The 14,051-nt window shown below is 54.4% G+C and overlaps 1 protein-coding gene across 1 annotated transcript; it reads left to right on the plus strand.

Annotated features, from left to right (window-relative positions):
• Positions 1–1,905: 1,905 nt before the first annotated feature.
• Positions 1,906–5,493, plus strand: PPIA (peptidylprolyl isomerase A). The gene is made up of 7 exons (XM_090287762.1): positions 1,906–2,093; positions 2,240–2,380; positions 2,449–2,575; positions 4,099–4,129; positions 4,226–4,314; positions 4,498–4,670; positions 5,144–5,493. The coding sequence occupies exons 1-7, from the start codon at positions 1,906–1,908 to the stop codon at positions 5,274–5,276; spliced, it is 882 nt and encodes a 293-aa protein (XP_090143888.1). The 3' UTR covers positions 5,277–5,493.
• The last annotated feature ends 8,558 nt before the right edge of the window (positions 5,494–14,051 follow it).

The raw sequence follows: 14,051 nt of genomic DNA on the forward strand, positions 1-14,051 counted from the left end.
CCTGCCGTGGGGTCGAGTCGGGTCAGGATGGGCCTGAGACCCAGAGAAATCTAACAGATCAGGTCCCTGGGGGCCTTGGTGAGAGCAGAAGTCTAATTGTACAGGTGGAGAAGGGAGCAGCAAGGGGTCAGGGCAAGCAGTGCAGACTGTTCTGGGAAGTGAGCCCAAAGTGGGATGAGGGCATGCTTCAGGGGCTGGGCGTGGGCAGGACCTAGGGCAGGTGAGCTGCAGGACGAGGAGATGCCTAGGGGTGGGGAAGAAGAGCAGCCTGAGGCCGGCTACCTGTGAGGGGCTTGGCGAGATGGGGACCAGAGAAGACGGATCCGAGGAAGGCGAGAGGGTGTGGGCAGGTGTCAGCAGATGCAGCTGGGGTGGTGGAAGCTGCCTCACCTGCTGGACGTTCTCCTGGGCTGACTATCAAGAGGAGGGGTGCCTGCTGAGCTGGCCAGTGTAACAATTCTAGCTACCCTGGGGGCATGCTCCAGAGCCAGCCTCTGGTCACCTCTGTGGGGGCGTGGGCTTCATTTACACATCCACTCAACTCCCTTGTACTGAGTTTGGATGTTGCATGGGCAGTGACTCCAGGAGAGCTAAGCTAACTCCCCATCTGGGCCGCAGCGTGGAGCTTCGAGGGTGGAGAAGGGGCAGGGGCGCCTGAGCAGGTCAAGAGTGGGGCCTGGAAACACAAGGAGGGGTGAGTGAGTGAGCGCCAGTGCGGCTCCAGGGACCAGAGCCAGCCAGCAAGGGCCAGGTGGGACAGGGGCTGCTTCAGTCCCGTACTGGGGGCCCGGCCCAGGAGTCCTCCGAGGGGGCCATACAGCCCGGGAGTCACGGAAGCAGGTGGTTCTGAGGAGGGCCATCCGGCAGGGAACCCAGGGGCCTGGTAACCAGACTGCGAAAGGTCAAGCAAGTGTGGTGGCCGCAGGGACAGAGCTCGGCTTGGAGGTCAGCTGAGAATCGGAGCCTTGGGAGTGGGTAAGGTCCCCCGTGGCAGGTGCCCGAGAACAAAACGAGGTCACCCGTGCAGCTGTGACAAAGGAGGGATCTGAAACAGCTCAAGGGGGAAAGGTCAGAGTTGGAGAGATGGGGCAGAAGAGTCGAGGCCACCACGCCTGGATGCTTCTCTCCCCCCCTTTCTCCCTCCCTTCCCTCTCTCTAAAAGCAACTAAAGTCTTTAAAAGAATCAGTTGTACAAGGGAAGTCACACTACTAGGCCCCCCTGTTTCTTGCTTCTTGCGGTAGGGAATGGGGACGGGGGTGGGGTGGGGCCCCACATGCTCTCAGGCCCAGACCAGAGGGGAGCGGAGTTTGGCGCCCCAGGTTGGCTTCTGTCGGGGTCAGAGGAGGGCGAGCGGCTTCCTCAAGGTCACGAAGCTCTAGGGGATGGGGAACGAGAGGGCGGCTCCGCTAACGCTCTGAGCAAGCCTGGCGACGCGGGACGCCGAGCGCGCGTCCGCACCTGCGACCGGCGAGGGGACCGCCGCGCAGGCCGCCCCTCCGCCACGGGGTCTCCCTGACTGTGCCCCTCACACGCGTCCTGGCTCTGCAGATGAAGGACCCGAGTCTAAGGTTTTCGATGGCGTCGTGAGCGGTGCAGCTGCGCGGCGGGGGACCCACGTCCTCGCCACTTGGAGGCGTTCTGGAGGGACCGCTGGGGTCGCCGAAGCGCGCTCGGTACCGGTGATAAAGGTGCGATGGCTGTCCGCCTGCGGGCATTCACTGCATAAACTGCGGCTCTGTCTTCCTCCCGACTGGGGATCCAGAGCACAAACCCGCCCCCGGGCGTGGGGGTGGGGGTGGCGCCGAGATCTAAAAGGGGCGCAGAAGGCGCAGCGTTGCCCAAGGTGGGGCGGCCAGGCTGCGCCGCAGTGTCTGCCTCCTGGAGGCGGTGCGGGCAGGGCGCACATGGTATTTTCGGAAAGTAGGACATTTTGGAAGCATTTCGTCACCGCGCAGGCGGTGCGGCTGCGCCTCCTCTGCAGCCCGCGGGGACGCCAGCGCCTGCGGCTACCTGGGCTCCGAGGACCCCGAGCGACCTTGGCGCGCCGCGCGACCTTGAGGCCTGCGTTCGCCTCAGTTGCCCCCTCAGCGCAGTGGGGAGACGCCTTAGCGGGGGGCAGCCTCCCGAATCCCAGGCCCGCTCGGGCTCCCGCCGGCCACCCAGGCGGTCCCCGGCGCCCACCCCCTGCTCCACCCCGAGGCCGCGCCGCGCGCCCCGACTCTCCACCTCACGCCGCAGAACCGCGACGGAGCCCGCGGGCGGGAACCTGCCAAGGAACGCCAGCGCGCACGCGCGCCTGCAGTCCCGCCCCCGCCCCAGCGCCGCCTTTGCCCGTAAGCCAGGAGAACCGTCACTCCGGCCTGCGTGCGGTAGCGATTGGTCAGGGCAGCGGCGCGCGACCGACCGTGGGCGTGGCCCCACCCGGCTATAAGAGGGGCGGGCGATAGGACTCGTGCCGCCTTGCAGACGCCGCCGCCGCCGCCCCGGATATTCCCGCATCCAGCCATGGTCAACCCCACCGTGTTCTTCGACATCGCTGCCGACGGCGAGCCCTTGGGCCGCGTCTCCTTCGAGGTGGGGCGGGTGGCGGCGGCGGCGGCGGCGGCGGCGGTGGCGGCGGCGCTTGTAGTGGGCCCGGGCAGAGGGCGGGGTGTGGAGGCGGCGGCCGAGGGGCCCGGGCGGGCGCTCGTCTGAGGAGCGCGGCGGCGCGGCGCCATTTCCTGACGAGGGGCCATTTTGGGAGGCCGGGGGCGGCGGGCAGACAAAGACGGCGGGGGAGGGGCGGCCGCGCCCTTCCGGCCGCGCACGTGCTGGGACCGCGAGCTGTTGGCCGGCGCGCGGACCGTGGGCCCTGCGGGTTGGCAACGGCCCAAACGGACGGCGACCACGGGCGTCGCCCTGAGCGCTCGGACCCTCTCCTGGCTTCTCGCGGCGGCCGCACCCGAGTGTGCTTTTCCCGCGCGCCTCACGGCGAACGCAGCCGCCCGGCCTTGGGCCCCGCGAGACTCGCGGCCGCGGTGGTTCGGCCGTGCGGTGGAGCCGCCGCGGGTCTGGCGGAAGCGAGCTGGCGCCTTCCGCGTGGTGACGACGCCCGTGGGAGGGCCGCGGCCGGCAGCTGCGGCGGCCCGGCCACCTTCTCGGGCGTGGTCTTCTCCCCGGCCGCGTATCCAGGCCGCCGGCGCTCGGGCTGGGGCCCCGGCCGCGAGTCGGTTCCTTTCGTGAAGTCGAGGGCGGAGGCTGCTGCCCACGGCGCGCGGGCGCCGCAGCCCGGCCCGGCCGACGTCCGCTCCCGCCGGTCGCCGGCCCTGGCGGGAGAAGCGAGTAGCTGTCAGGGGCGCACGTGGAAACTTGGCCGGGGCTGAGTGTCGGGTTAGCCGTGGGGCTTAGTGGAAAGGCGCTCGGCCTCCCGCGGGCCGCTGGGCGAGAAGGGAGGTGGAGCTGCCAGTGAGGCCTCGGCCCGCGTTCCTCCGGCCTGGCGGGGAGGCCGGGGCGTGCGGGACGTCAGTCCCGGGGGCCCTGTGCGTGGACGGCTCGACCCCCGGTCTCCGGGCAGTGGGGTCGTTGTGGAAACAGGCCGTCCCTGCGGAAGGGCGAGGGGGTGCGCTGTGCGGCCGTCTCCAGCCGAAGGTTCCGTGCGCGCGGGGAAGGGTCGGAGCGGAGGCGCTGGGAACCGAGGGGGGCCGCAGGTCGAGTCCGCGAGCCCGGTTCGTTCCCGGTGTCTGACGTCCGCGGTTTGTGCGGCGGGAGCGGGCAAGGTTGGCCGGAAATCTGTTCTGGTCCCAGCGCTTGGGGGGTGGGGGGGGCGGACACTTGAGAGGCCGGGTGTCTGTTCGGAAGTGAGTGTCACAACGCTCAGAAGCGCCAAGTCACTTTCTAGAAGCTTCACACTATTTCAGCCACTGCGGGCTCCGGATTGTCGGCGTGTCTCCGTCTCCTGTTGCCTGGTCCCCCCCCCGCAGGACGTGCAGGCCGCCGGGGCGCCGCTTACTCGGGATTCGGAGCAGCGGCTGAGGCAGTCTCTGTAGGGAGTCGGAACCCCTTAGAGATGCGGGGGGGTGAGCAATGAAGTGTAAGCAGGTGTTGTTTTTCTCTTACAGCTGTTTGCAGACAAAGTCCCAAAGACGGCAGGTTAGTTCTTTCTCAGTTTAATAAGGAGTCCCGTTTTAATGGTGTGTGTGGTGTGTGCACCCGCGTATACCCTTTTCTGTTTGTTTCTTTAAATAGAAAACTTTCGTGTTCTGAGCACCGGGGAGAAAGGATTTGGTTATAAAGGTTCCTGCTTTCACAGAATTATTCCGGGATTTATGTGCCAGGTATGAAATTTACCGACTTTGACTTGGGCTGTCACCTTCCTTTGGGATTGCAATGTTTACATTCTACCATTTTGGATTCACTTAAACCTTTTGGTCAGTTTAAACTTGAGTGTTGAAGTTTGAACCTTGCAGACTTGGCATGCTTTCCGATTATGTTGCAAAAGTGACATGTTACTTCCACAGGGTGGGGACTTCACACGCCACAATGGCACAGGCGGCAAGTCCATCTACGGGGAGAAATTCGATGATGAGAATTTCATCCTGAAGCACACAGGTCCTGGCATCTTGTCCATGGCAAATGCTGGACCCAACACAAACGGTTCCCAGTTCTTCATCTGCACGGCCAAGACCGAGTGGTAAGGGCAGAACCAGGCCGGGGGCAAGCAAGGAGCATTTTTATCTAAATTGGCATGTGATCTGTTGGCCCTTTTATGTATATTTCTGTATGTGTATTGATTTGTTGTCCCACTTATATATGCATTCATTGGTTGATTCTTGTATGTACCCTGAATGGGGATCAAACCCACAACTATGGTGTGTCGGGACAGCTCTATGACCCGCTGTGCTCCCTGGCCAGGGCTGAAGAATCTTTTGCCACCTTTTTGGGTCAGTCTGTGGTGTTGCCTTTTCTTTTAGGTCAGGAGACAAAATAAGGTTCCCATTATTTAACCAGTCGTTAAACCAGTTAGTATTAGAAAGGCTGGATAAGCCGCCCTTCAGCATCCTCCTGTGTGTGCTGCATTGGTTTGTGGGGCCCTATTCTCTTAATGCACAGTGCAGGCTGGTTGCTATCTCTGGTTTCCGCTGGTAATGACTGTTCTGTTCCCAGGCTGGATGGCAAGCATGTGGTCTTCGGCCAGGTGAAAGATGGCATGGGTGTTGTGACAGCCATGGAGCGCTATGGGTCCAGGAATGGCAAGACCAGCAAGAAGATTACCATTACTGACTGTGGACAACTCTAATACATTTGATGTGGGTTTTATTTTAACCACCAGACCATTCCTTCTGTAGCTCAGGAGAGCACCCCTTCACCCCTCTCTGCTTGGAAATGTTCTGTAATCTTCGTGCTCTCGCCGCAGTTCATTGGGTTTCATATTTTCCTTACCCCTTCCAAGTCTAGCTGGATTGCAGAGTTAAGTTTATGATTATGAAATAAAAACTAATCAACAATTGTCTGTCCTTGTTTGGTTTAGGGTTTCATTTTAAGCAGCAACATGTTCCTTCTAAGGCATTGTTGCTGTTTGCTTAATTCCAGAGTACTTTGTTTTTTGCTTCCCCTTACTAAGGATTAAATGTCAGAGTATCCCCCAGGTAAGCTGTGAGGGGAATACTGGATGTGTAGACAAAAAGCTGGGAGGAGGGCTCCTTTCAGGGAAGTTCCCACTCGACACCTTGAGGGAGCTATCAAAGCTAGCGCTGCGCCCTGGCTGGTGTGGCTCCGTGGATTGCGCACCGGCCTGCAAACCAAAGGGTCTTCTGGTTTGATTCTCAGGGCACAGGTCTGGATTGTGGGCCAGGTCCTCGGTTGGGGGAGTGGTAGTGATTACATAGATGTTTCTCTCCTCTTCCTTCCCCTCTTCAAAAATAAAGTTAAGAAAGAAAATTAGTGCAGCAACAAATTGAAAGGCACGGGTGGTTTTAATGAAACACTTGACACCCTATGATGGTGCAGCTGTCAGGCTTCATAGCTCTGTGGGTGGGGGTGGGTCCTGGGCTGTGTCGGAACAGCAGGAACTGTTTACTTTGAGGAGGTAACTTAATTGTATGAAATGGACAGTTGAGTTGGGTGGTGAAAAGTCGGGTACCTGAAGTCATGTGGCCTCTGGAAGGCATCTGCTGTCCCCAAAAGCCCAGGTCAGAGAACCTGGCTACAGTCTCACAAATACTGGAGTGAAAACAAACCCAAACATAGACCCTGGTTGGTTGGTTTTTTCCCAGAGCTAGGAACTTAGTGTTTTCTTGTGAAGCATACATACAGAAGCGTGTTGTACAGGTGTCTGCTACATTTCAGATGACCTCAAAGCTCAGTGACCAAGCAACATCAGTTTTTGGGGGTCAGAAATCAGCCCGGCTTGCTTGGTCCTCTGCAGTCAAGTTGGCCAGGGCCCCCTGTAGCACACTCATGTGGGTGTCACAGGACAGTATTCTTGCCGTGAGGCCTCGCCAACGGGTAGCTTCACGAAAGAAAATCCTGAAGGCAGTGAGTCCAGCAAGATGAGAAAACCTGTCTAACCTGTCAAAAATGACATCCCGTCGCTTTTGTGGGAAGCCAGTCACTAGGTTCAGCCCAGTCGCGGGCATGTACAACCGGAGGTGGGGAACAGTGGGAGCCATCTTTAGAAGTGGACTATGTATGTAAGATGTAGAGTGTGAAACCACCAGCCTATCTAGCATTCCCAGCCGCCCAGAAGCCCCTGAGGGAGTCCATCCCACTCTTTTCAGTTGCACAGAGGTAACTGTGATTCTGATTTTTGTGTTCTCCAATCACATGTGTTCCTAACACATTGTGCTTAGTATTGAAAAAAGGAAGCTCAAATCTAGGCAAAGGTGAATTGTCAATTATGTGTTGGCAGGACAAGGCAAGGTGAGCGGTGTGTGGATCATCGTGTGGCATCAGCAGTCTAAGGGCACAAGAGCCACCCACAGGGGAGCCAGCCAGGAGAGCTTCCTGGGAGGTGAGCTCATGCAGTACCTTTATCATGCCTCAGAAAATAAGCAAAACCCATATAACCTAGAGCAGTGGTTCTCAACCTTCCTAATGCTGCGACCCTTCTAATACAGTTCCTCATGTTGTGACCTCCAGCCATAAGATTGTTTTTGTTGCTACTTCATAACTAATTTTGCTACTGTTAGGAATCATAATGTAAATATCTGATGCAGGATGTATTTTCATTGTTACGAATTGAACATAAAGCATAGTGATAAACAATATGTACTTATATATGTTTTCTGATGGTCTTAGGTGACCCCTGTAAAAGGGTCGTTCGACCCCCAGAGGGGTCGTGACCCACAGGTTGAGAACTGATCTAGAGTATCCATGTTTCAGAGTTCCCCCAGGGGTCCTAGGTGTTTTTAAAATGTATTTTTAAAGATTTCATTTACTTAAGTAGGGGAGGGAGGGAGAATGAGAGGAAGAGAAACATCAATGTATGAGAGAGACATTGATTGGTTGCCTCCTGCACGCCTCCAACTGGGGACCTGGCCCCCAACCCAGGCCTGTGCCCTGACTGGGAATTGAACCAGCGACCTTCCAATTCACAGGCCAGCACTCAATCCTCTGAGCCACACTACTTAGGGCAAAATCAGCTTTATTAAGGTATAATTTACATGCAATTAGGTTTTTTATAAGCCCTCTCCCCTGTACCGCACCTCCAGGATGCAACCTAGGTTCACACATTGCATTTGATTATGAAGTGTCTTTAGTCTCAATCTAGAACAACCCTTCTATGTTATTTTTACATACTGTAATTTCTACCTATTAAAAACCGCTGGCTGGTTTGGCTCAGTGGATTGAGCGTCGGCCTGCGAGCTAAGTGTTGCTGGTTCGATCTTCCAGTCAGGGCACATCAGAGAAGGAAAACTCTGACTCCAAAAAACCTCCGCTGCCTTGCGGCATACCTCTTCAGGGGAAAGGCTAAGGGAGTAAACCCCGACAGAAAATCCGGAGCCGGAGTCCCTAAGGCGGTTTGACATTGTAGTCAACACCGGCAACTCCTGCGGCGCACCTGAAGCCAAGCTGTATTGACTCCGTCTTTCCCTTGGACCCTTCAGCTGCGAAGAGAGGGGGGGTCTGCTGCATGGGCAACAGCAGACCCTCCATATCACCCTGCCCAGGCTCTGTAGCTTCAGCTTCACTGGAGAGGACACTCCAGTGTCATCGCAAGATGTCGATTCAACACGGGAGGAGACAGATACCGTGTCACTCCCGAGTCGGACTGCACAGCCATTCTCGGCGGTGCAGATAGACTCTTAAGAAGCTACACCATCGTCTCTCGAGACGGACGGCTGCCGCCGACGACGACAGAACCCCTGGGCTGCTCCAATTGAAAACAAACCCATGGGCTTTTTAAAAAGTTAGGGGTCCAATTGCCCGCCGCCAGAATTACAACTCAGTACTTCAGTTGAGTGAAAAGAAAATTGTTTATTTAACAGTTACAGATATCCTTGCCTCCCCCCTAACAAACCTAGCCAGTTTCCCAAACACAGTTCAGCTTTACCAGCAGCTGCCAATCATTCAATCTGATTGGGGAGGTCCTTTCTGTGCTGTGGTTCCCATCAGCTCTCAATACAAAACCGCTGGGATTCTCAGCCTCCTTGCAAACTGTCTTCTTTCTGTAAACCGTGTGGACCTCCTCTCCTTCTCCAGAGCACCCCTGCGAACACCCACCAGCGAGGGAGACAGCCCCAGAGCACGCCGTCCCCCTAAAGTGTTCGCAGCTGCCTATATATCCCTGACTGCGGCCTCTGACGCAGTGGGTGTTGCCAACAGTTGTGACCATTCACAGAACCTCAGGCAGGCTCTGTGTGCTTCCCATACCGTCCCCTGGTTCAAGACTCCTCCCATCCACCTGAGGCCTTTTTGCATAATGAAAGACACCAGCCACCAGCCTCAGGCGTGTGGAGGCATTCTGAAAGCTGCTTCCTTCTCCCCATCCCCCAGCCACAAACTCGGGGGATTTTTGGACTCCCCAGTTTCTGTAACATTATCACCAATGTTTTGAACTTTTCATCTGTTAGGTTGGCTATCTCCTTGTTGCTTAGTTCTTCCACTGGAGCCTTGATCTTCTCCCTCTTTTGGGCCATACCTCTCTGCCTCCTCAACTTGACAGCCTCCTGTGTTTACCCGTGTCTTAGGTAGAGCTGTCACACCTGTTACATTGTAAGAGGTGGAGCCTTAGGTATTCGTCAGTGGGGGCAACCAGTTTCACCACGTTGTGGCGCTGTGCGTGGGGGAGGGGTCTGAGAGGGAACAATGCTGCTTTTTCAGGCACTTCTCCCGCTTCCCTTATGGTGTCTCTCTTGCTGTTGTTCTGGTTGTGGGTGGGTCTGTGGATGTTCTAAGACCGTGGGGCCTCTAAACAATGGATTCTGCTGAGAGACCAGCAGTTTCTTCCTCCACCCCACCCCCCACTGGTTTGCACAGACAGAAGCAATGTTGTTTGATTTTCCCAGGTGCTGGAACTGTGAGCTGCATGGTCTGGTGAGGAGCTGGGAATGCTCCCCAGGTGTCCTTCCCGACTTCTATAATATGTGACTGCTCATTCCGCTGGCCACAGCCACTGCTGTCTCTACACCATGTCCTCTCTGCCCCATCTCTGCAGCTCCTACCTGTCTAGATGATCATTGCTTCTTTCTATCTTTCTTAAGACTTCCGTGCAATTCAATTTTCTGGTAGTTCTGGTTGTTTTTAGTTTTGAGGTAGTTGTATTTCTTCTTATTGATGTGGAGGGTGGAGAAGCGTGTCTACCTATGCTTCCATCTCGGTCGGTAGGCCCATTGTTGGGCTTCTTTAACTAGTTTTTCAAAGTCATCATTTGGGGGAGTAGCCATTTGGAGCCGTTGGCTTCTTTAAGGGTGGCATTCCTAGCAGAAATGTCGGCAAAGCGATTTCCCTTAGCTTCCAGGGAGACAAGTTTAGGAGGTCCTGAGATCTTAACAGTAGCTAAAGCATCAGGCAAAGTGTACTGTGCAGCCCTGATCGGTAGCTCAGTTGACTGAAGCGTTGTCCTGATGAGCCAAGGTTGTGGGTTCAATTCCTGGCCAGGATACATGCAGCAGTCAACCAGTGAGTGCATGGACAGGTGGAAAAACAACTCAATCTCTCTCCCTTCCCCTCTCTTTCTAAAACCAATCAATAAAAAATATAAAGTATAGCATCCAAAAATAGCAAGAGAAAATAAGACAAAAGAAAAAGGAAAATATATATAAAACAAAAAGTATAGTGTCCAAAAATTCCTACTCTTTATTCTGCTGCTGTAGGAAAGCCACGTTGCTTCCCCAGCACTTCAGCGTTGTGAGCTGCTGTATCCACTCTCAGTGTAAGTGTTGGCAGCCTTGCCCTGGGCGAGGGTGCAGGCCTGCGTGCTTGTTGGGCTCCACGATCCGAAAGGGCCTGGATAGCTCACACTCAATGCAGGTTTTCAAGGAACCATGAGAAGCCAGCAGCACTCAGGGTCCTCCTGCAGATGTCACCCGGGGTCAGGAGGTGACAATCTGTGTTAAGCAGTTGTGAGGAGCTGCGTCAGGAAATGGGAGAAGAGCAGCCGGATTGTGTTGTGTAAGGAGCAGTAACAAGGATTTCATAGGAGGTATGGGGGCCGACTGAAAAGTGTGGAATGGGATGGGAACTCCGGAGGGCTTCTGCTGCTTGGGGTTCAAAGGTGGGGAAAGGGGATCCACAATGGTCTCCTTGGTGCCTAAACCAGTCATTGGCAGTCCCCATGCCAGAGTCCCAGTGGGGGTTGGGGGGGGGGGGTGTCTCATATTTCTAGGTGAGTATCCCAAGAGGCTTTCCCTCCTTTGCTATACAAAAGGAGAAAAGGGGCTCTGTGAGTTGGGACGCCCAAGGGCAGATGGGTTCATTAAACTCTCAAGATGTAAAGGCTGTGGAATCCTGTTCTGCCCATCCAAGTGGGTCGGGGTTGTTGTCCTTTAGTAATACAGAGGTTTGGGGTCTGGTTATGCAACTACCAACCAGCTGAAAAGGCCTTGCAGCTGGCGCTTTGGGGCACTTGGGACTCATGAAGCCTATGGGGCCCGGGCGCAGCCCTTGCCCACTCTCAGATGCTCCGAATGGCGAACCTGGGGCTGGGCCCGCTGCCGTTTTCTTCTGGCGGTCTTAATGCGGGGCTGCCCCAGACCTTCCGTTTGTGCAGCACGCAGTGCTGGGCCCTGACTGGTGGGGCTCGGTTGGCTGGGCGTCACCCTGCAAAGTAAAGGTCGCAGGTTCGATTCCTGGTCAGGGCACAGGCCTAGGTTGCCGGTTGGGTCCTTGGCCCCAGGCCGGGGCGTGTGTGAGAGGCAACCAATGAATGTTTCCCTCCCTCTCTTTCCCCCTCCCTTTCCCTCTATAAATAAAATATTTTTAAAAATTAAAAGAAGGGCTCTCAGGCTCTCAGACTGGCTGGATCTTGCTTGCTGGCTCTCTGACTCTTCTTGAGGACGCCTGCACGATCGTGCTGCTGCTGCCTGCACTTCCCAGCAGACAGCATTCTGGATGGGAAGGAACTCCAGTCACAGCCTAGAGTCAGGCTGGCCTGGCAGAGAGTGGCAGAAGCCTGCCGTTCTTCCAGATGGTGTAGTTTTTGTATCTAATGTTTTTGTTTGTAAACTAACCCTCTAGAAATAAGATAATTAAAAACTAACAGGGAATAACAGGAAAACTCAGGTATTCAGAGTTCAGCTTTAATTGATAGGTTTAAGTGACCAATGCATATGGAAAGCTGTTATTCCGAAATTGTGAAGCTTTTGAATAAACTCCTTTCCTTTGCCACCAAACCTTTGCCTCTGGAATTTTGCCTAGAGGGTGGCGGTGGCCAGTGGGACCCCACTTGCTGTTTCCTAACAGCAATGGTGACTCCGGTGGGCCCCTAGCTGCCTGTGGCTGGTCGACCCCGAGTGGGACTGGGTTTCCCAGTGCCCGGGAGTGCCCCTGCGTGCCCACCTGAGGTGTGGGCCGCGTAAACCTGCCTGGCTGGTGAAAAGGAAGCAGGTCTGGGAAAAGGCCATGAAGCAAGGTCTGGGTGAGGACTGCTTTGGAAGAGCCATTGTGTGGGGATCACGGGTTGTGACTGGTGGGCAGATTGGCTTGTTGAGTACTCTTTGGAATAATGGAGTCATGGATACCGGTTTTGTTTATAAGTTCTCAGGTTTCTTGGGTTTTCCTGGTTATAGCTTTTGGCCTGTACCTCCCGGCCAGTGAGGGCAGTTCCGTGCTGGCTCCCAGAGGGAGCCCACTGGGTGGGATTTTGGAGGACTGAGCAGGCACTGTCATTATTTGACGTCAAAGGAGGCGTCGATCCACTACCCTAACACTGTGGCCTAGGTTGTTTCGAATTTCGAGGAAAGGAGGCCCGTGCATGGCTCCCTGTTACTGTACCGTGATGCCACTGAAACAGTATTGCCAATAGTTGGATGGGATGAAATCCGTTACGTCAATGCATTTATGTTACTGCATAATAGGGTTTTGCCAGGGACAGAGAATTACTTGATGGCATAGAGAAAGAAGGCCTCAAAACCTCTTCCCAAGAGCAAGACACAGGAAGAAAGGGGGAATGAGGAGATGTCAACCCTAACCCCACTGATGTGAGTTCTGTCCTGCCCCGTAAATGCAAGAGCAGAGGGATGAGAGGGTGTCGCCCACTAGCCACCCCCATGGGGCCCGACATCTGGGCAACAACTAATGGGGAGGGAAGAGCCGGTAGAGGGCTTGGGGATGGATGGAGCGGCCAGCAGCACCCACCCCCCTACCAGTCTTCACGTTACGAAGTGAGGCAGGAATCAGGTGTTCCCTGACAGTGTCTGATAGCAAGTACACAGTATCACCTATGAATTATTTTTGTGAAAAGCAAAACACAACAAAAAACAACCCTCCTAGAACTGCTTGTAGAAGTTTAGGAAATGGGAAAATTAAGTAACACTGGGATGCACTCAGTAAAATCTACAATTATAGATCATTCTATAGGACAACTCAGTTTCTTCAAAAATTAAATTTTAAGAAAAACAGAGTGAAGAGAAACTTATAGAGTAAAAAGAGCCCTGGCTGGTGTGGCTCAGTGGATTGAGTACTGGCCTGCGAACTAAAGGGTCGCCGGTTTGGTCCCCAGTCAGCGCACAGGCCTGGGTTGTAGGCCAGGTCCCCAGTTGGGGGTGTGCAGGAGGCAACTGATTGATGTATCTCTCACACATGGATGCTTCTCTCCCTTCTCTCCCTTCCTTCCCCCTCTATAGTCTTTAAAAAAAAAAATTAAAAAAAATATTGTACAAATTACTGAATGTTACTGTATCAATAAAAGACCACTAAAAGTTTGAATTTTAAGCCAAAAAACTTTTAAATTTTATTTATTTATTTTTAGAGATGGGAAGGAAGAAGAGAGGAAGAGAAACATCAACTGGCTGCCTCTCACACGCCCCCAACTGGGGACCTGGCCCGCAACCCAGGCCTCTGCCCTGACTGGGAATCGAACCAGTGACCTTTTTGGTTTGCAGGCAGGCAGTCAATCCACTGAGCCACACCAGCCAGGGCTGAATTTTAAGCCACATTTAATTACAATTCTACATGAGCACTTGGGCTTTGAAGTCAGGCAGATCTAAATTTGTATCTCAGCTCTGCCACCTTCTAGCAACTAAATAAATGTTTTCTGGCAAACCATTTCATTTCCGTGAACATCAGGTTCCACATGTTTATTTTTTTGGTGACAAAGGAAGGAGTCTATTCAAAAGCTTAGGTTCCACATCTTTCAAGAGGGGGTAATAAAAGTCCTGGGTTAGAAAAGCCCTTAGCACAGGGCCCACCGCAGAGTAAATGCTCAGCAAATCAAACACTTCCACTATTCTTTCAACAACTCTAAGTGCACACTTCCATATTCTGACATCTCTGACACTGGGATGCAGCTCATTATTAATGGCATATCATGGGTAATGGGCAGTTTTTCTTTCTTTAGTTGTATGTAAGGTAATGGTGCACACTAGAAACAGCATCTAAGATTCAATATAATATGGTGATCAGTCATGGTTAA

This window comes from Furipterus horrens, unplaced genomic scaffold, assembly GCF_987537825.1.
Source record: "Furipterus horrens unplaced genomic scaffold, mFurHor1.1.pri manual_scaffold_9, whole genome shotgun sequence".
NCBI lineage: Eukaryota > Metazoa > Chordata > Mammalia > Chiroptera > Furipteridae > Furipterus > Furipterus horrens.

Bases quoted from the DNA above. Each gene is read 5' to 3' on its own strand.
- PPIA (XM_090287762.1), top strand. From the start codon at position 1,906: ATGGTATTTTCGGAAAGTAGGACATTTTGGAAGCATTTCGTCACCGCG. The intron at 2,381-2,448 runs GTCAGGGCAGCG...GGCGGGCGATAG, and splicing joins CCTGCGTGCGGTAGCGATTG to GACTCGTGCCGCCTTGCAGA. The intron at 4,315-4,497 runs GTATGAAATTTA...TTACTTCCACAG, and splicing joins TTCCGGGATTTATGTGCCAG to GGTGGGGACTTCACACGCCA.